General features: G+C 33.5%; 1 protein-coding gene across 1 annotated transcript in view; it reads left to right on the top strand.

The window, feature by feature from the left end:
- The window catches only part of LOC121216950 (uncharacterized), a 39,939-nt gene that overhangs the window by 2,962 nt on the left and 13,136 nt on the right, over window positions 1-23,841 (top strand). The window contains exon 3 of the mRNA XM_041092447.1: window positions 258-470. Coding sequence (XP_040948381.1) covers window positions 258-470 — 213 coding nt within the window. The remainder of the gene's footprint in view (window positions 1-257; window positions 471-23,841) is intronic.

The following is a 23,841-nucleotide window of genomic DNA, read 5'->3' as shown; positions in this document are numbered from 1 at the left end:
CCATTCCTAATTATAAAAAATAAATTCAATTTTACTTATTTCGACTGTGTAACCACCCTAGGTTTTTTGAGTTAGCTTGTTGCTTTTTTGGGTAGACACCCTGTGCATCTAACCATGGGTATGCTAAAGGAAACTAAGCAGCATATACATGTTTTTATATTTTATCTTTTAATTAATAATCTATTTTTATATTATTATGCTCAATTTTTTTGTAATAAAATAAATAACTTACTAAGATGTGTGTTTGAAACATGTAGAATGACTCTCCTCTTTGTTGTTGGCCGAAATTGAGGATTCTTCGCATAGAAGTTTGCCCAAATTTGAAATATGTTTGTGCAAACACTTGGACTCAAGGGCTTCAATCCTTGGAATCTGTTTACATAAGAGGTTGTTCTCAACTTATACAAGTCTTCAACATGGAACAAAATAATCATGGACAAGATATTGTGCTTCCTGAACTTGGATCACAGGTACTTCTGTATTTACATTTTTGAGGCTGAGCAAAGAGTTGAAAAAATTGAAAATTAATTTGAATTGTAGTGTTCAATTCATTTTTTATTGAGTTTAAATCAAATCCAACCATATGACAACCATTTAAAAATATAAAAAGTTATAATTTAAAAATTAAATTACTACTATATGTTTTTAAAATTAGTATATCAAATTAATTTATAAATTTTTATTATCAAATACTAATATACTATAATATTCATATTTTAAATAATTCATGTATAATTATAAATAGTAAAAATTAAAATAGAGAAATATTATATATTTATTTTCTATTGACGTTAAGCTTTAATATATTTATTTAATATAATAATAATTATTTAAATTATATTTTAGAAAATTATTAAATTAATTTACCATAATATGATTTGTTTTTGCAAGGCTACCATATTTTAATTTGATAATTTATGTAGATATTAAAATAGTGTTTGTATAAATATATATTAATATAATTGTAGAATGAATTTATTTGAGTAGTGGTTAGTTCTACCTAATAAATATTATTTGATGACAAGAATTTTGGTAAATTTAACTAATAAATATTGATATCATTGTCAGAATCATTGCGTTAACCTCTATAGTCTGAAAACTATTAGAATAACTTATCAAAGTCTATTTTTAAATATTAATATTTTTATTCAAAACTTCAGGTTGGACTAAAAAAAATTGTATTCATAATTCTTTGATTTTAAAGTTGAACGAGCATCAGAGTTCAATCTCTCTCATCGACTATTACAATGAATATTGTATTTTTATTTTTTATTGTCATGATTAATGATTTTGAAGTGGTTGGGGTATCACAGTTCCAAAATATAATAAATACATCTCTTTATAATTGGTACATTCAAAGATCAATTGATTTCTTTTTCATATGTTTTGGTAAAGAAATTCTTTAAAACCAAAATTATGTTTAATAAATCATATTCCTCGCTTTTATTAAAAAAAAATATTTTGTATAATATCTAAATATGTGGTTCATTCATGTAGAATCATTGCTGGACAAAACTGAAAACTCTCCAGATAGAGGATTGCCAACTATTGAAATATGTGTTTGCAAACACTTTATCTCAGGGATTTCCATTGTTGGAATCTCTTTACCTAAAGAACTGCCCTCAACTACTACAAGTCTTCGGTTCGACAGAAGAAAGGGATGTGATTGGTGATCACATTCTACTTAATTTGCCCTTTCTGAAAAATTTAAAAGTGTCAGATTGTCCCCAAATCTCATGCTTCATTGTACAAGCTTAGCTCATAGAGGTATTTAGATTATTCGCATTTTATATATGGATTTTGGCACTATAGCAAATCAGTAAATCGATATGTTGCTTAGTTCATGTGATAATTCATTCCTCTTTTATACATAGTTAAATAAAAATGTATTAAGCAATGGCCTTTTGTGTTTAATAAATTTAGTAGATATTTTAGGGGTTTAGATTTAAAAAATATATCCTTTAAAAAAATCAAAGATACATGTAGCATTGAGATTAGAGAAGTAGTATTTTCTATCACTTGGAATATGTAAAATTATGAAGACTTATGGGTAAAATTTACTCTAGTGTGTTTTTATGACATTTATTAGGATTCCTGTGTATGCAGGAATTGGTTCTTAGTAACGTGGGAAATAGTCACCAATTATGCAACACTGATGTTCCTATATTGAATGAAGGTTGTATAGTAGTTGGGAATCACGAAGAAGTATTTCAAGTTCAAGATGGGTACTCATTCTCAAGAATAAAAATATTGGAATTGAGGAATTTATTTGAAGTGCGGGTTATATGGAACGATTTTGCTCAAATTGTAACCCTTGAGAACCTTACAACTCTAACACTGAGTGGCTGCAATAAGCTAAGATATATATTTTCGCCTATGATGGCTCGCAGTTTATCACATTTGGTGGATCTTTTCATCGAGTGGTGTGAGGAAATAGAACGACTCATTTTAGCCAAGGATCAAGTTTCTTCATCATCATCCAATGGTGATACTAGCCTCCAACCCATGAGCTTTCCAAATTTGACTCAGATCGTTGTTACAAATTGTAAAAATTTGAACAGTCTCTTTCCTTTTGGATTTGTTCCTGTTCTTCCAAAGCTTGAAACTCTCATAGTTACAAGGAATTCTAAATTGGAACAAGTATTTCAATTAGAAGATGAAGTGGAAGTGGTAGTTGAAGAGGAGATGAAATTTGATAAATTAAATTTGTTATCACTTGAAGAACTGCCTGGCCTCATTCACTTTTGTCCCAAAGGATATCATTCTGTATTCCCAGCAATGATAGAGTTGAAAGTAAGAGATTGCCCTAAGTTGACTACTGATTTCTTCATTGATTCACAGGAATTTGTACATTGCAAAACAAAGGTATATATCCTACAACCCTTTAATCCTACTTTATTCTATGTAATTATAATAATTACAATTGAAGGCATAACATGCAAAATTTTTAATTAAATTCCTTGAGTATATATGTGTTTTTTATTTTTTTCCTTGGTGACATGAGATTAAAGTTTCAGTTATAAATTTTCTTCAATTGTTTTCCAAGGCACTTCAATTGGTTGAGCAAGATGCGGTTGAAGACTCTACCACTGATCGAAATGCAATTTTCAACGAGAATATAGATTGGAGCCGAGGTGAGGGTGAGAGCCAACTACCATACATTACATGAAAGAATGGATGATTTTAGGGTAGCTTTCAAAGCCATCATAAGTAGGTGGAGCAATGTTGCTTGGTTGTTTTTAGTTAAGTGTCTGATATAACTTGTCTAATAGAACATGACATTTAGCGGTGTTTTTCCCACAAACGCCGCTAAAGAACATGACCTTTAAAAAATATATATTTTAATTAAATAATATTTATTTCTATGATAAAATAATTTAATTTAATTTATTTTTGAAATTTAAACTTTAAACTATATACTAAATAAAAAAATATTAATTAAATTAAATTTTCTATTAAAATTTTAACTTTAAAACTAAATAAAAAATTAATGAATTTAAATTTAGAATTTAAATATTATGTTTTTAATTCAAGTTCAACTTTTGGCACACCTTACAAACATGGACTCTAAATATGGAGAAAGATTGCATCTCGGGCAACAAAAATCAAAACAGTACAAAGGTAATATCTTCAATAATTTTATCAATATCGATATGGTATAATAACCCTGCTCACAAGTTACAATCATTGTTATGCCCGACTCATAATATTTAGAGACCAACAATGAAGGATTCAACCTCATAATCAATGAACCTAATCTGGTTAGGAGCAACAATTTCCGCTATATCTTCAAATTCTCGAATACAGTCTAATCTCTAAAATTTCGAAATCCCTGAGGTTAAAGAGTGCAAACCAGTCATGAACCTTCATATTCTACATGTGCTAAAAGAGTCCCATGTCCATTTGGAGCAAGCAAAACAAGACCATGCAGGACATTTCTAAATCCAATTATCTCAATTAGGCCATCATCTACAAAAGAAGGAGTCAAGCCTCTCTGTAAACTAGAATCCCCAATCAAAATCTTCTGGTTAGAAATCAGTTTGTTACAGCAGATAAAATTATTTTAAATAATAGTATTTTAATTTTTTTATTTTTAACATATATTTTTCTATGTTTTTACTTTCAAATGTTGTCTACGTGTCATTAATTTTTCTTAATATTTTTAATATTAAATTAAAAATAAATTGTATTTTAATTAATATAAAGAAACAAGTTAAATAATAAATAGAAGTGGATGAAAGAGTGCATGAGTTGTCAAAAAAGAATACATGATGGCCACTTGGATGATGGGTGAGAATCCAGGGAGTAAAATAGTGCTGTTTTGTTTAAAATAAAAATGATTTTTTGTGTTTGACTTTTTACGGCGTTTTTCTCATAAACGCCGCTATAGCTCTAACCTTTTACGGTATTTTTCGATTAGCGCCACTAATGTATAACTTTTGCGGTGTTTTTGGTCCAAACGCCACTACAAAATGCACTAAAAGCTTAATTTCTTGTAATGATTTAAGTCTTATGTCTGTTTTTTATTCACAAGAATTTTATGAATTTTTAAAAAATAGCCCTACATGGAGATGATAGTCCACGATCTATTTCCTAAGAACCACAACCTTGACAATAAAAAATAATTTATAACAAATATATAATATCGCATCCATTCTTATATATAACTTAAAACATGCATAAGATCTAAAGAATGTCATCTCTACGTAATCAAATTATTCAAGAAGAAGTGAAATTTATTTTGATTATCTGTTTATACTTATAGATAGAGTACAACATGGCTCTGTTTATATAATAAACATATATATCATTCACAATCCAAGAAATTATATATAAAATTAATTTAGTCAATCATGTCATGGATTCTAGCATTTTCCATATTATCAGGGACTTAATTGAATAAAAATAAAACACTAAAAAATAATTCAAAAACCATCCAGGGACTAAACTGAACAAATCATAAAATTCTAGGTAAAAATTTAAAATAAGGGCACATGGCCTTGTGCAATGCCTTCAGCCATGCGAAGGGGTTACACTATTGTGTGACAGGCTATGGCCGTGTGGATCATGCAAAATCAGGATGCAAGGGAGACACAGTCATATGAAGAGTCCTAGGCCGTGTGAGAATCGAAAATCCTTGGGTTTTAGGGGGAGATGGTCGTGTGAGGGGCTGTGTGACCCAGACACTTGTGTGGAAGACTGTGTGATGCTATCATTGGCACGATTTTTCCTCGATTCGTTGAGATATTAAGCGATGTCCCTCACGTTCAAATTTGATCCAGGATTCCTAAATTGAGTCCTTCAAACGACAATTATACTAGAGTTAACATTTGTATATTAACGAAAGATTTTTCAAGAACCGTGAAAGATTGACTAATTGATTTGTAAGATCAATATCGGATAAAAAATTTATGAAATTTGGGTCCTAAACTTTAGATCGAGAGGCACTTACCGTACTTGATGGAATTACAGAAGCTATCAACGATGAATTCAACAAAATGTAGAGAATCAGATTATCGGGGATTTATTTGATATCTAGAGCAAAAATAGTTTCAGCAATGGAGAGAAAATTCGATGTAAAGAAGATTATAGAAAAGAAATATGAGAAGAAATAGGGAGAGAGAAGAGAAATTTTAATTGGAACAAAAAAAGAAACATAATCCTAGTGTAATTAGGGAAAAAAAGTGGACTAAATAGCTAGAGTTTTCAAATATGAAGGGGCTGCATGGGAGAGGAGTAAGTGTTTAACCATTGTATTGCTACTTGTTTCACATGTTAGATCACGAAAACAGTGGTAGCAGTTGCAACAGGAGCTAAATATGCAACAACGATCCAAGGCCGCAAACCCAGACCAAAACTAGGTTCCCACTCATGGGCCATGTAACAAGCTACACCAAGTAAGAAGTGTAAAACAATTAACTCATAAGGATGACGCTTCCTAAATCAGGTAAAAGTGCAAACTAATAGCTGCAGAAGTAGGAATAATGACACCAAAAATAATATTGTTTCCATAAAGTAGAGATCTAGAAACACTGGAGGAGTAGCAATGAAGGCGATAATAAATACAGAAATAGCAGTCAATAAGGTAGTGATCATCAAATCACCAAACCATTCGATGTAAAGACGGGTTTTAGTGTTAGTTATCTAGTTTCAAAAGTAACCCCATAGGCTTTCACTTTTGCGTCTCTCTAAAATTGCAGTCATGGTAAATCTTGGTTTATTTAATTATCAGGGACTCCCAAGTGCACAAATTCTCTAGAACTAGATAATTGAAGGCTTTCAAACCTAAAAGTTTTTTCTTGCTTATTTATTACAATTAAATCCCTATATTTTGGGGTGTAACATTTTTATCCTTGTCGAAACCACTTTTTGAAAACAAAAATCTAGTTGTCGACTTTAAAAACAAAAAAAACTGAAGTCGCCACCGATCCTTTATTAAGGTGAGATCGGCTCACCTTGAAAATTATTTTGGTCCACGAATTTTGAAAAAATGAGTTCGGGAGTCAGTTACGCACGAGGAAGGGCTAGCACCCTCGTAACGCCCAAAATCGGTACCAAATTGATTATTTAATGTCTTAGTGTCGAGGGATAAAAAAAGATTTTTAAAACAACTTAAATGATGAAATCTGAAAAGGATAATCAATTGTTCAAGTCATGTAAAGAAATCGAGTCCCAATACGTTAGGGTATGATTTCTCAAAATCCCCGAACTTTGAATATCACTTTTAATTTTATGCGGAAATCTTCATTTTGAGAAAGCAATATGTCATGCCCAATACATTAGGACACAACAAATTAAGTTCCCGAAAATGATTTTTTATACTCATGCATTTTAAATAAAGAATATTCTCGGTTATTTAAGATTAACAAAGAAAATCGGAACCCAATACGTTAGGGCTCAATTTCCTCGAAAATCCCAAACTTTGAATATTGCTTTTATTCAAAAAAAAAAACTCTGAATCAAGAAACAAATGATTTTGATATACTGACAAAACCAAAATATATTTCCCAAAAGGTATGTTAAAAGTTAATGTATAATATGAAACAAAAACTTTAATTTAAAACATATATGAACAAATATTTACAAATATATATATACAAGTACAATATACAAGTAAATTTACAAATATGTACGCATATATTTAACACACATATACAAGTATACATATAAAAAGTAATGGAATATATCAAACAAAAAAAACTAATAATAAAAAAATACGTGTATATATGTATATGAAAATCGTGAAAATAAAATAAAAGTATAAAAGTATATGCACATGGGTATATATTTGCAAAATAAATGAAATGTATAAGTATATATATATAATATAAAGTATATAAAAGTTAAAAAAAGATAAAATAATAAAAAAGAACATATATAAAAACGTATGTATATAGGCATATATATATGAATGTAAAAATTATGGAAATAAAATAATATATATAAAAACAGAAGCACGCATATATAAAAGCTTAAAATATATATATTAAATATGCATAGATATGATATATAAAATATGCGAATGTATATGTATAGAAAATATAATAATAATGATAGTAAATAATGTAATAATAATAGTAATGGAAATAATAAATAAAAACAAAATTAAAAACGAATTGTAAAAAAAACAATAAATGTAATTAAAACGAAATGAAGGACTAAATTATGATGCGCATTATATGAGGGGGTCAAAATGGAAATAATCTGCCTCCCTAAAATGCTGCGCAGTAATGGGGACTGACTTGAAACAAAAATAAAACATGTGGCCAAAATTAAAAGAAATAAAAAATTGATTTAAACATGCTCCTAAAAATTAAGGGACTAAATGTGCAAATTAACCATTTGCCCAGAATGCGCGGATCCTCCCCTCCGGGTCGGGTCACTGCGCAGGTCAAGCATGGGTAAAACGGCGCCATTTTGCTCTGTTATTTAAAACAGATTTTTTCTTTCAAAATCATTTACAACAGAAGGAAGGAAAAAAATGCCCTCTTTTGCTTTGCTAGGGTTTAGTCCCTAGCGTCCTTGCGCCGCCCTTCGTTGGCCTCCTCATCAAAGCTCCAATCGCGACGGAGATGGCGGTGGCACGGCGACCTCAGGTAAGTTTCCCTTTCTTTCTCTTTGTTATTTTACGAAATAATGAAAGAAAGAGAAAAAAAAGAAACGTTTGCAAATAAAAAAGGACAATGCGAAATAAATAAAAAGATCACCTTTGAAAAAAACCAAGTTCTATATCTGTATTTTCTTTGTGCTTTTTCGTATCTATTTCCCTTCTTTTTTTTTTACAAAGTAAAAATATGGCTTTATATAGCCCACAACTAACTTCTTTTTCCACTATATTTTTGCTGATGGACTCTCTGAGTCCGTGTTTACAGGCATTCATAGAGCGCAAGTGGAGGAGGCCCTCCGAGTCCTGAGGCGATCGGAGTCTTTGCTGGCGGCTGCTAAGGGATATGCGGCTAGGTTTTTTGGTTAATTGATTTTTGCTGGGCTAGGGTTTGTAATTGGGTGTTGGGCCTGTTATTGGGCTTGTATTTTAACCAATTTGGGCTGTGTATTTTGTTTTGTGTAGGCTTGGGCCAGTTGGGCCTATTACAGCTGCCCCTCTTTGCTCGTTGTTGTGTAACGGGAATAGAGCAAAGACTACAAGGCCCAATTGTGCCCGGTTTGACTGAGCCTCAACTTCTTCAGTGCTTTTTCTTCTTCAAGTAGCCTCGTTCCTTCCTACTGCATCCTCAGAGGTATAGGAATTGGTGCTTCAATCTACTCCACTGTAATGTCGGGGAGATAGGATTCATACATTGTAGCTTCTTAAAAGAACAAAAATTGCTATCTTTAACCTACCCCACTGCAACTTCAGGGAGATAAGACTTATAGCTTCAATTTGTTCTGCTACAACTTAAAGATAAATCTGATGCGACTTGCTTTACTGCAGCTTCTGAGAGATGAGATCTACGGTTTAAATCTACTCCATTGCAACTTCAAGGAGATAGGATTGGTTACTTCTATCTGCTCCACTACAACTTCAGGGAGATAAGACTTGTATCTTTGATCTATTTCACCACCAATATAGGAAAACAAGATCTGCTGTCCTTGATCTACTTCATGCTGATACATGAAGACAAGATCTGCTTTCTTCGATCTACTTCGCCACCAGTATGGGAAAACAAGATTTGCTATCTCTGATCTACTTCATGCCAATACATAAAGACAAGATCTACTTTCTTCAATCTACTTCGCCACCAGTATGGGAAGACAAGATCTACTATCTCTGATCTACTTCATGCCAGTACATGAAGACAAGATCTGTTTTCTTCGATCTACTTCGCCACCAATATAGGAAGATAAGATCTATTATCTTTGATCTACTTCATGCCAGTACATGAAGATAAGATCTGCTTTCTTCGATCTACTTCGCCACCGGTATGGGAAGACAAGATCTGCTATCTCTGATCTATTTCATGCCAGTACATGAAGACAAGATCTACTTTCTTCGATCTACTTCACCACCAGTATGGGAAGACAAGATCTGCTATCTCTGATCTACTTCATGCCAGTACATGAAGACAATATCTACTTTCTTCGATCTACTTCGCCACCAGTATGGGAAGACAAGATTTGTTATCTCTGATCTACTTCATGCCAGTACATGAAGACAAGATCTGCTTTCTCTCAACCTGCTCCACTATTGCTCAGGGAGATAAGGCTTTATGATTTCACCAATCTGTTTTCTGTGGAACATGACCTGTATGATGAACCTAATTATGCCTAGAGATTAGGATGTCATGATCTAAATGAATCAAATGCTCCTAACTAGGTGTGAATGAATGACATTTGAATATAATGTCATGAAAATGATTCATTAATGTTAAATATTTGAAGTTATTGCTCATTAAGGCTTCCTTTGTGACAACAATGCTTCGAAAAAACTCAAAAATTCTTAATCTGGCTTTTGCTCTCTAGATATCTCCAACCTTTTAACCCGGTGAAGTCTAAACAATAGTCCTGTTTCAAGTTCCTGTATTATTTAGAAACTTCTAGAGTAATATGAAAAACTTCCCTTGTGAAAGTTTTATTAGTCCATTAATTGTTATTCTAATGCAACATGCTTGTGAAAAGATCATAACGATGGATAAAACAAAGTTGATTTGGGAGCATAGCTCGCAATGAATTGTCAGTGATAAATGAATTGTCTAGGGACATTTATATTGAAAAAGAATGAAATATTCTAAAACAACAAATTCAATACAAATACTATGAATAGGTGCCCTAGATATCTTTGATTGAATTTCTTTATACAACTTTTGAAGACCCTTCTAAATTCAACACGTGTTTAGGAGATTCACAGTTCTTTACTGATGCCCCAAGATGTTGCCTATTCCCTTCTACTGATTTAGGTACAACAAGATCACCACATGCCTCAATCAAAGTTTGATCCACCCTTTTCGGGTTTTTAGCTCAAATCCCCTTTGGTCTTAAGGTGCCCTTTGCGGGTTTTCACCTTAGCCTCTCTATTTTTTTTGAACTGAAAGCACCCTTTGCGGGTTTTCACCTTGGTTCCTTCTCCTTCTTAAGTGAAGTATCTCTTGACCAAATCTGAATTTATTGGATTAGGCAAGTTTCTTCCATCCATCTCAGCCAGGATCAGGGTTCTCCCAGAAAAGACCTTTTTTACAACATAAGGCCCTTCCTAATTCCGTATCCACTTCCCTCTAAAATCTTTTTGTAGAGGAAGAATTTTTCTCAACACCAGGTCCCCCTCATGAAATTATCTGGGACGAACATTTTTGTTGTAGGCTCGCATCATTCTTTTCTGGTACATTTGACCATGCTGAATAGCCTTTAGCCTTTTTTCCTCTATTAAGTTCAACTGATCGTATCGGGATTGGACCCATTCTACTTCATCCAAATTTAACTCAGTCAACACTCGGAGAGAAGGGATTTCAACTTCGATAGGCAAAACTGCTTCCATGTCGTAAACCAAGGAAAAAGGCATTGCCCCGGTGGAGGTCCTGATTGACGTTCGATAAGCAAGGAGGGCAAATGGTAATTTCTCATGCCAGTCCCTGTAAGTCTCGGTTATTTTCCCTACAATCTTCTTTATATTTTTATTAGCCGCTTCTACTGTACCATTCATTTTTAAGCGATACGACGACGAATTGTGGTGTCTGATCTTGAATTGACTACAGACTTCTACTATTGAGCTGTTGTTCAAGTTTTACGCATAATCGGATATGATTCTTTCGGGCATTCCATACCAACATATGATCTCTCTTTTCAGGAACTTGCTGACTTTGTGACATTAGCGTACGAAGCAGCTTCTACCCATTTGGTGAAGTAGTCAATAACCACAAATATGAAACGATTCCCATTTGAAGCCTTCAGTGATATTGGCCCGATGACATCCATACCCCACATGGAGAAAGACCATGGAGAAGTCATGACATGAAGAGGCGAAGGAGATGCATGCATTTTATCACCATAAATTTGACATTTATGGCACTTTTTGGCATAATTGATGCAATCCCCCTCTATGATGGACCAGTAATACCCGAATCTCATAATCTTTCTAGCCAACGTGAACCCACTAGCATGCGTTCCACAGATGCCCTCATGGACCTCCTCCAAGATTTTCTTAGCTTCCACAGCGTCCACACATCTTAACAGTACCCGATTCTTTCCTCTCTTGTATAATATCTCCCCATCTAAGACATAATTGTAGTATATCTTGATACCAAGGACTATCATCCATTTCCCCTTCTTCGACATTATAACAATGAGCCGGGCCTTCATAGATGCTCATCTGGATAGGCCTCACGTCCTCTTGTCGGTTCACTTTGATCATGGAGGCTAGCGTAGCTAGTGCATCAGCCATCTGGTTCTCATCTGGCAGGAGATAGCAAAAAGTAATGCCCTCAAACTCTTTAATCAATTCGAGGACCAGCTTTCGATAACTGACTAATTTGGGATCTCTCATTTCCCATTCACCTTTGAGCTGGTATATCACCAATATGAATCTCCATAGACTTCCAGTACTTTAATTTCACGTTCTATAGCTGCACGAATGCCCATGATGCACGCATCATATTCTGCCATGTTGTTTGTACAATCAAAATCCAATTTGCAAGTGAAAGGATAATGATCACCGTTCGGGGATACTAAGGCTGCCCCAATTCTACTGCCCACAGCGTTCGAGGCCCCATCAAAGTTTAGCTTCCAACTGTGACCTTCTTGGGGATTTTCTTCAGTAGAGGCTACATACATCAAGTTTTCATTTGGGAAATCAAAACTCAACGACTTGTAATCCTCCAAAGCTCTACTAGCTAGAAAGTCCGCAATTGCACTCCCTTTTACAGCCTTTTGACTCACATAGACTATATCAAATTCAGACAGTAAAATCTGCCACTGGGCCATCCTCCCATTCAAAGCAATCAACTCCATCATATACTTTAAAGGGTCTAATTTCGAAACTAGCCAAGTCGTATGGTATAGCATATACTGCCTTAATCTCCGGGTTGTCCAAATCAAGGCACAACACAACTTTTCGACAGACGAGTATCTCATTTCACAGTCAGTGAATTTCTTGCTGAGATAATATATCGCCCTTTCTTCTTTTCTCGTTTCATCATGTTGACCTAGCACACACCCCATGGAATTATCAAACACCGTTAGATACAGTATCAGCATCCTATTCGAACTAGGTGGTGAAACATATACTGCCTTAATCTCCGGGTTGTCCAAATCAAGGCACAACACAACTTTTCGACAGACGAGTATCTCATTTCACAGTCAGTGAATTTCTTGCTGAGATAATATATCGCCCTTTCTTTCTTTCCCGTTTCATCATGTTGACCTAGCACACACCCCATGGAATTATCAAAAACCATTAGATATGGTATCAGCATCTTATTCGAACTAGGTGGTGAAGCATATACTGCCTTAATCTCCGGGTTGTCCAAATCAATGCACAACACAACTTTTCGACAGACGAGTATCTCATTTCACAGTCAGTGAATTTCTTGCTGAGATAATATATCGCCCTTTCTTTCTTTCCCGTTTCATCATGTTGACCTAGCACACACCCTATGGAATTATCAAACACCGTTAGATACAATATCAACGTCCTATTCGAACTAGGTGGTGACAGCTATAGAGTATTAGACAAATACTATTTCATCTTGTTGAAAGCTTCCTCGCATTCTTCATCTCATGTACCAGGATTATGTTTCTTCAGAAGACGAAATATGGGGTCACATTTCTCTGTCAATTGTGAAATGAACCTAGCGATGTAATTCAGTCTTCCTAGGAAGCCCCGAACTTTATTCTGAGTGCGAGGTGGAGGTAAATCTCGTATTGCCTTGACTTTGTCTGAGTCAACCTCGATTCCTTTCTCACTGACTATAAAGCCTAGTAATTTTCCTGACCTAGCCCCAAAAGTGCATTTCGCTGGATTAAGCTTGAGCTGGAACTTTCTCAATTTTAAGAATAATCTTCTCAAGACCTGTACATGTTCCTCCTCCGTTCTAGATTTTGCGATCATATCGTCAACATAAACCTCGATTTCCTTATGCATCATGTCATGGAACAAGGCTACCATGGCTCTTTGGTATGTCACTCATGCATTCTTTAATCCAAACGACATCACTTTATAACAAAATGTTCCTCATAGTGTAATGAACGTAGTTTTTTTCATGTCTTCTGGATGCATCTTTATCTGATTGTACCCAGAAAAACCATCCATGAAGGAAAACAATGAAAAGCCTGCCTTATTATCTACCAATGTGTCGATGTGAGGCAATGAGAAATTGTCTTTTGGACTAGCCTTGTTCAAATCCCTGTAATCCACACACATTTGAACTTTCCCATCTTTCTTAGGAACTGGTACGATGTTGGCCACCCACTCAGAATACTTAACTTCTTGCAGAAAACCGGTATCAAACTGCTTCTAGACCTCTTATTTTATCTTTAAAACGATATCAGGCCTCATCCTTCTGAGCCTTTGCTGTACTGGCTTACAATCTTCTCTTATAGGGAGGCGATGGACTACAATGTCAGTACTTAACCCAGGCATATCTTGGTATGACCATGCAAAGACATCTTTGAATTCTTGGAGTAGTCTGACGAGGTCTTATCTTGTCTTTGCAGAGATATCAGATCCGATCTTCACCTCTTTTCCTTCCTCCAAGCTCACAATTTCTATTGATTCCTTGTGAGGTAGGATTTGCTTCTCCGCCCGTTCTACTATCTTCAACAGGTCAGGAGATAAACCACAGTCTTCGACATCTTCAAAATCATGCGACCCCTCTAAACACATGTCTCGTTCAAAAGGAGATTCTAAATTTGTAAGCGTGACACTTGTATCATTGATATCGAGGGACCTATTATAGGTACGAAAAGTAACATGGATTTAGGAATTATTTGTGCAATATGGTTATGAATGAGATGCAAGTACAATTTGAAAGAAAATTCAAAATAGCTGCTCCTTTGGAAAGAAAGAAAATTTGTTCCAAAAATGATTGCAAAGATGAATTTTTATTAAAATAACGATTGTCTGGACATGAGCCTATTTCACAAAGGAATCCTTATTGCTTCTAGGCTAAAAGCAACAAGGGCGTTCTGGACATTACTCTGAGAAAGTCTTAAAAACTACAGGTATTTCTTCTACAGTCCAATTGTTTAGCACACTTCCTGGTTCGTAAGGGCAGATATCCAACAAAGTTCTTTCCCCCGATACTTCCTACAAATGGCATTAATACTTCCACTCCCTAGCACTTCTTGCCTCTGATGAATAAATCCTCCAGATACAAAAGTTTCGGATAGGTGAAGAAAGGTCATAGGTTCCCATTTAACTTCATCTCCTGTTAAATGAGCCCTTCTTCTTTCTCGCTTCTTTTCTTGCTCTATCTTCCTCTGCCTAGCATCTGGCTTGTAACCTAAGCCAAAACGATCATTCTTTTCCTTCAACACCGGGGCTTCAACTCGACCCTGAAGATATATCCCCAATCCCTTTCTTGGCAAGGCTCCTTTTCCAACTGTCAACTGTAGACTCATCTTTGTGGTATTTGATATCCTCAGATTCGGGATCTTGTTACCTTCGGTAGTGAATGTAGCATTCAAGAACTCTAAAGACTGAAAAAAACATTCAATCGCATCATCACTTGTCTCCAAATATGGCGTATCATTAGCTACAGCTGCATTGATATCTTCTTCGGCATTTATCGTCACTAGCCGACCTTTTGACACTGACTTCAGCTTTTGATGTAATGGTGATGGTACCGCTCCTGCTGAATGTATCCATGGCCTCCCTAATAGACAATTATAGGAAGGCTTGATGTCCATCACTAAGAAATCTACTTCATAGGTAGTTGGGCCAATTAACAAGGGTATCTCAATTCTTTCCATGACTCTCTTTTTAGTGTCGTCAAATGCCCTCACTACATTCTGGCACGACTTCATATGTGAACTATCCACAGGTAGCCTATTGAGTGTGGACAGGGGTAATACATTCAATGCCGATCCATTATCTACTAGAACTCTCGGTAATGTGTACCCTTTGCACCTGGTAGTGATGTGCAAAGCTCTAGTAGACCCCATACCTCCAGGTGGTATTTCATCTTCGTTGAAAAAGATGAAGTTATCAGCGCTTATGTTACCGACCAGTTAATCCAATTTATTGACAGAGATGTCATCGACCACATAAGTTTCGTTTAGTACTTTCAATAGCACATTTCGGTGCCCCTCCGAGGTTAGAAGTAAAGCTAGTACGGATATACGAGCTGGTTGTCTGTGCAACTATTTCACAACACTGTACTCGCTGTGCTTCAAAAATTTCAAAAACTCTCTAGCTTCCTCCTCTTTTATTGGCTCATTAACCAATAGTTCAGGTTCTGCCGCGTTTTCCTTCCTTTCGGCCAAAGCTTATCCTTTTGTCGGCTCTATCTAAGCTTTTATCTGATCGGAGCGCTTTTCACTACGAGCATAGGAGCCCATATCCTGATCCTCTTTACTGATTATATCTCCTTCCCTGGAATTGTCACATTACAATCATAATTCCAGGGCACCTTCCTGTTATCCTTATAAGAAAAAACGGAAGGTTTCTAAATGATGACCACAGGATAGTTAGCCTGTGGAAATCCCAATGCTGACTCTGATGCTCATACATGTCCCTCATCTTTAATTCCTTCACAAAATTTCATCTCTTTATTATCCATCATACATTGTACCATGGTTCTGAAATCCACACACTCTTGGATTTCATGCCCCATTTCATGGTGGAACTCACAGTAGTTCCCCTTCTTCCCGTAAATTCCTTCTGAAATGATCAATCCCCTTTTCACCATTTTCTTCCAGACCCAACTCAAAGGAGCCTTTATATCTACAATGTCTGCCTTAACTCTTCTGTTTTCACTCGTCATATTTACCCCACTATCAATATGATTGGGTAATGGATTTTCTACACTGGTTGAATCATCCAATTTGACAACACTCATATTGATGAGTCTTTCAACCAACTTCTTAAAGGTAGTGCAATTTTTTTTATAGAATGCTTTGTAATTCTCACATGATAGTCGCATTTTGCGTTCGCGTCGTACCATTTGGGGTACGGGGGTCATAAGGGTTCCAAATAGAAAGGAGAAACTACGTGTGCATTGAACAAACTTTGATATAGCTCCTTGTACGACATCAGAATTGGTGTAAATTTGGGCCTCTCAGTCCTTTGTCTTGCACCAGCTTCCTGTCTTGACGGGCTTTGGTGGTTAGCAGTCACCTTTCTTGGTTGATTCACCATTATTGACTTAGAGTAACCCTTGTTGTATATATTTGCCTTGTTCACCTCGTTCTCCTTCTTCTTCGAGGCTGACCTCCTATTACTCTCTCCAGCATCGATCTTTCCACTCTTTATGGCATTCTCGATCATCTCACAATTCATTATGTTGATTTTTGAATTCTTCAACAATTTTTCCAAAACGGAAAAATTAGCTAAGATAAAGTGAGGCGTATTCCGTTGCCAAGTTTCCCACGGTGTTGGAAGAAACAGAGACAACAAGTTCAACCATTTTTCTTGATGAACTGATGAGGTTAAAGAAAGAATTTTATAATTGGTAATAATATCAACAGAAAAACAAATGAAAGTAATTGTGGATGTTTGCCTAGCTAATGATAGTATGAATTATCAATGGATTTGAAAATCTTGATTCCAAATAGTAAAAAATTGAATAAAAACTACTAATTAAGAAACTGTAGTTTTCTTCTGAAACAAAGAGATTATCATGTTTGCTTACAAAAGGAAATATAGGAGAAAGTGGAACTTATTCATAAACTTACCTCTATATTTCTCTCCTGTTATCACCACTTGAATACGAAAAGGTAAGAGCCAAATACAGCTTTTTTAGCTCTCTACTACCTTCAGATTGTAGATTATAGCTGTAAAACATCAAAAGGCCAATACTACTGCAGAAAGGCAAAAACCAAAACAACAAATCAGTAGATATAACTGGGTAAAATTTATGAGGAGCAGTTCCTTAAAGCTTACCTTCATTAAAACCTCTTTTTCACTGATCTTTTGTGAACTGCAAATTAAGAACAAAGTCTAATTTTTCAATATGCTTAGTTTTGATGGAAGAACTCAATCCCTAAACTCAATTAGTTGCTGGTTTGCTCTTTTCGAAGCTCAGTCTACTTGAGTCAATGTTCCAAAATTGGAAAAGATAAAACCTAACAACCTATGGTAGTGATTAAAGTATTGCCTACTTGGCCATCTGTACTTGACCGATTAGCTTACCTTTTCTTTTATTGGAAACTACACTTGCTCGATAAATTATCATTTAATTTACATTTTGGTACTTAAAATTTTAAAATAGTTAATAAACTAGACGAAAGTTTTTATTGTATTGTCTACCTCAATCGAAAGCTCTCATTTCCCTTCTATTTCACAATTCAGTTTTTATTCATGAAATAGTTTTGTTCGCCACGAATCTATGAACCGAAGTCCAAACAAATTTTTTCTTTGATACATTAACCATCAAATTGACTTAGATCTAAAGTATATTCTTTTAGTCATTGATGAGTATTGATCCACTGCATTATTCGTCGAATAGTTGCTTGGAGCTCACTAATCAAACTTTAAAAAAAAAATTTTGATAAACTAATGACTTAAATAAAAATTTGATTAATTCAATGAAATTTTTTTAAAATTTTAAATTAAATTAATAACTTTAGTGTTTTTTTTTTCAAATTTCAACCAACTAAAAGGAAAAAGAAAGACTATTGCGATTCTTGCAATGTCTTTCTTATTTATTGTTGTCTTCTTAGCGCTAGTTTGGATGGGCGGTGTGTTTACCTCCGGTGAGGTTAAAAACAGCGGTGGCGGTGAGATTAGTTACTGTAGCGGTGAGATTGGATACTGTAACGGTGAGATTAGAAGCAATGGTGGAGTGCGTGTTTGGATTCAAATGCAGATGTAGCGGTGAGGTGAGAATAAAAAATGACTATTAAGGACATCAGATTAGAATTTATATATAATAGAAGTTTTTTAAATTATTTTACTTTTTTAAAATTATTAAAATATGTGAATTTATAAATTCATTTAATAAAATATTAAAATGTATCTTCTAGTATTTTAATGAATTATATAATTAATTTAAATTATTTATTAGATAAAATGATAATTATTTTTATTTTTTATAGTTAAATATTTTTTTATAACAATGATAACTATTATTTTCACAAATAGTAACATTATATTTGGATCAAATTTGGGAAAGAAATTAGTTTAACTTTCAAAGATAAAATGGTAAAATAATAAATAAAAGTAATGGTATTTTTGTCTCTTAAAAATACCAACAGCACTAGTGGAGAACAATGGACAGTCACGTTTTGTCTTTTTCCTTATTTTATTATACTTTGTTCATTTATTTGCTTGTGAAGAATGAAATTGTACATAATAACATTTTACTGTTGGGAAAATAGTCTGAAATTTAATTCCAATGGGAAAATCTCATCTATATATATATATGTATGTATGCTGTATAAATGAAGAATTTCTTCTCTTAGAATATATTAATTGTTGAAACAGTGACAATTAATTTACGTCCTTACCTTGATTCTGTATTATTATATATGAAAATATGATTGATGCATGTTAATATATTAATTCATTTTGTATTAAATTCGCATTTTATTAAGTTTTTATCGTTAATTAAATAATCAATTAAATTTCTCTATTAATAATTTATGTTATTAACTGTTAAAATAAATTGATAGACTAATTAAATGATGATATGTGACAGCTTTTGGTTTAATTTAATATTTTTTTCATAAAAATGATTAAAAATAATAAAAATATAAAATATCAGAAAAATTAAAAAATTTATAAATATTATAAAAATATATAAAATTGAAAAATAGTATTAGCATAAAAACTTGAACTGGTTAGCTCGAAATTAGCAAGGGCACCAATCCGAGGAAAGCCATTAGACCAATTAACTTAGAAATTAGGCGGTTGAACTGAATTTTTATTTTATAATATTTTTATCAATCTAAAATTGTATTATCCAACTATTAACATATTTCAAAATGAAATATTCTAACTAATATTTTTAGAACTGAATTGGTGATTTGAACCTTTAAGGCCACAAGTTTGAAAGTTTGATCGATCTGTCCAATTTAATTAAATAAAATATTAAAAATAAAAAATATTAAAATATTAAAAAAATCTGTTCAACTGTTTCAAGTTAACCAATTTAAAGGCTTTCTCCAAATCAATACTTTTGTCGATTTCAGTCTAGTCGGTCCAACTGATTGATTTGGTTCAGTTCAAATTTTTATAAGTTTATATCAATTTTAATATTTTTATGATTTTTATAGATTTCTAATATGTTTTTATAAAATTTTAAATATTTTAGTGATTTCTTTAAGTTGATATCAGTTTTCATATATTTTTAATATTTAACATTTTGAATATTTTTTATAATTTTATTTTACTTTTATAATTTTTTTCTTATTTTATATATATTATTTTTCAATATTTTTTATAATATTTAGAGAAAAAATCAGATTAAACCAGAAGCTGTTACATGTCACCATTTAATTGGACTATCAATTTATTTTAACAATCAATGTGATTAATGGCAGAAATTTTTAGCGAAGAGACTTTATTGATTATTCTAATTCAAGACAAATATTTAATTGAATGTGAATTTAATTTAATAATTTAATTATTTTTTCAATTTTTATATACTTTTTTGACATATAAAGCTTTTATTTAGATACCCATTTAAGGTTAAAACGGAGATTGACACAGTACTAACAATATTCATGCATTTTTGGGAGCATAAATATAAAAAGCTTTTTATAGGTGAGGAACAGAAGCATATGGTATACTAACATTTCCTGTAGCAACACCGCACCCATTGCATTACCATCCAATCTCCCTCATTGAAAATGTAAAGCACCTATCAACCACTCTCATTCATCCATGGCAGGACAACATATGTAAGAATTTCGTGGTAACCCTGATTTAAAGATGTCAGGGTTTTCTAATTGAGGCCAATAAAATGTAATTACATATGAGTTTTGGTAAGAATTTCATGGTAATTATAGGGAGAATTTTGTTCTCGAGTTAGGATATTGTTTTCAGGGTTCGAGCATTGTATGTTTGGTACATTTAGATTTATTTTCTCAATATTATACTCTCGTTTGTTTATTTATTTAGTGAAAAGTTAAAGTTACTTTGTTTGTGGTTTTTATCCTCTTTAGAGGAGTTTTACACGTAAAATATTTGTCTATTTGATCTTCTCTATTTTACTTGTTCGTTTATACGAGTCAATTCCCAACAGCGTGGATGATCGAATTTATAAATTAAACAAAGATTTACCTTTGACTAGAGCTTTTTCTCATAAATTTTTCTAAATTAGACTTGAGTTTTCAATTATTATTAATTTAGTGATTAATTTATTATTTTTCGTAATTAAATGATAAAGTAAATTTATGCATAGTTAAGTATCATCTACTATAGTTTACCCATAACTTTAACATTGTAATTTTTTAACGGAAGAGAACCATATTTAGACTAAAAAAGAAGCTATAATTAACATCTTAATCTATTGGATTAATTTTCAAAAACTTTTTAGTAAACTTTATTAAATTGTTAATGCTTGTTTGAAAACTTTCATAGAATTATATAAAAAAAAGTTAGAGTTGTGTGATCTGAATCTCGTTTGATCCGGCCTGAAAAGTTTGAGGTACAACTCACTTATTAAAGAAATAAAATAGAGGCAAAATTGAAAATCTGTGGGGGTGAAGTTAAATCCGTATGGGACTAAACTTCTTCTATTAGATGGGTTGTTTAACCCCGCGCATAACCGCAAAACTTCTTATATTATTATTTTTCAACATTAGTAAATTTCTCTCCTCTACCTGTAGTTTTCACGGTAAGAGTTTTCCACCTAAAATCTGCGTGTTTCTATTTTTCTTTCTTATTGCTTTGAGATAATCCTACTATCATTATCCACGTATAGTATAACAAATTGAATATATAGCTATGTTGAATCATTTAAGACACTTTCAAATTAAAATAATATTAATTTCAACATAACGAAGTTTCCATCAATAGCCATTGACATGTTAATGGCATTACTAATACAATTTGTTAAACTCAAAATCCAACATTATTACTAATATAACAAACGACTCTTCTTTTTGCAACTCTCACTTGAAGAGAAAAGATATTAAGGTTTCATTAATTGCATATTATATCTTATTCGTCTAAACAAAACATAAATATTAAAACACTTGGCTTGAACTAAGCTTCTGATCAGTTCCATCCTTATGGCATCTAAAATACCTGCAACTTAAGAAGGGGGGAAATAAAAATCTCTTATAAGAAAAAGTAGAAATATCTAAGTGATGAAAAGATTGAAGTAATTTGTAGAGATAAAAAAGATATCATTACTTGTTGATTATGCAGCAAATTTAAGTTCAATCCTAACTATGTAATCGAGTTGGATGAAGTTTGTCTCTAATGGAACAAAGCTTGGTGACAACATCATTCATGTCCATCCGCTCACTTGGTGATTCACTGGAACAAATAAGTCCTATTTTGAGTATTGAAATTAAGCACTGAAGATGCCTACCATTTCCCAAAATGTTTCTATTGCGTGTAATGTTTGCAGTTGTTCCTCGAGTGACTCTTTGTTGAAGAAGAATGGGATCTATAATCTCAGTAATTCGTTCAGGCAAAGTTGACTTAACAAAGTTGTGAAGACTTAAAGTTTCTTTAAACCTTTCATCAGTTGGCCTCTTCCCTGTAAACATCTCTAGCAAGAGGATCCCATAACTATACACGTCACCTTTAGTTGACAACTCACTTCCCATGCCATATTCTACAATTCATTCATCACAAAAATTACATTCTAAAAAATTGCAGAGGAAAACCCTCTAAATATTACTTTTAGGATGTATGTTTTTCTTTTAAATAATGGAAGAAATAAATGAACTTACCCGGTGGAGCATATCCAATAGTTCCTCTAAATCCAAGGGAGCTTGACTGGTTAGCAGAATAGCTAACCCCATCTGTAGAAAGGAGTTTTGCTAAGCCAAAATCACTTATATGGGCAACCATTTCCTCATTGAGTAGAATATTGCTTGGCTTAAGGTCACAATGAATGATCGGTGTCTCGCAACGATGGTGTAGATACTCCAGTGCGTGGGCAACATCTATGGCCACACTAACCCTTTGCAGGAAGTTCAGGTTTCTCACGGTCTCTTGTTCATTCATGTCAACGGATGGATGCAACCAGTCCTCCAAGCTTCCTTTTTCCATGAACTCATAAACCAAGGCTTTGAAATCATTACCTTGATAATCAAAACCCGAAACAGCAGTTAATACCTTAACAAGATTTCGATGTCGAGTGTTCTTTAAGGCCTCACATTCAGCCAAGAAACTCCTGGATGCTCCACGATTTAGAAGATTAAGCACCTTTATTGCAATTACTGCTCCACTCTCTTCATGAATTCCTTTGTATACAACACCAAAACTTCCAAAACCAACCAAATTTTGCGTAGAGAATCCATTAGTAGCCCTTCGGATGCTTTGATATGATAACTGTAAAAGTGAATTTTCTACACACGTTGTTGTTGGTTGCTGCTTTTTCTTCTTTCTAAACCACACGATAAGGAAGAAAGAAAATACCAAAGCCACTCCTAAAATCACAACAACAATTGCAATTTTTACTCTAAGAGGAGTATTTGATGATGTTTTTGAGTTACATTTCGACAAGTGTAACTCGGGGTTGCCTCCACAAAGTTTATTGTTTCCCTCAACGAATGTAGCACTTGCGTTCTTAAAGACTCCTTCACTTGGTATCACTCCCTCAAAATCATTAAAAGAGAGATTTAAATACTTTAATTCCCCAAAAGTCACAAGAAATTCTGGAATCCCACCTGAGAGATTATTTCCAGATACATCCAATTCCACAAGACCTCTCAATGAACTTAAAGATGAAGGAATGGGCCCTCCAAACAAATTTCCATCCAGGTATAGGTACTCTAGACTTGCACATTTACCAAGGCTATTTGGAAGCCTACCAGATAACCTATTTTGAGAGACATAGAACTCACCTAGATGTTTTAGATTTTCTACTGCAACAGGAAGCTCACCGGTCAAATAGTTTGATGATAAGTCTAGTGCAATGGACATGGATGGGATGCCAAGTACCTCAAGGGGTATTGCTCCACTAAGATTATTATTAGAAAGATATATTTCAAGCAAATTTTGGCAATTACCTAGACTAGAAGGGATGCTGCCCTGAAGATTGTTAACATGTAAAGCAAGACTGGTTAACA

The sequence above is a fragment of the Gossypium hirsutum genome, chromosome D05, assembly GCF_007990345.1.
Source record: "Gossypium hirsutum isolate 1008001.06 chromosome D05, Gossypium_hirsutum_v2.1, whole genome shotgun sequence".
Lineage (NCBI taxonomy): Eukaryota > Viridiplantae > Streptophyta > Magnoliopsida > Malvales > Malvaceae > Gossypium > Gossypium hirsutum.
The sequence above is the reverse complement of the archived record's forward strand: the minus strand, read 5'-3'. Positions and strand labels throughout refer to the sequence as shown.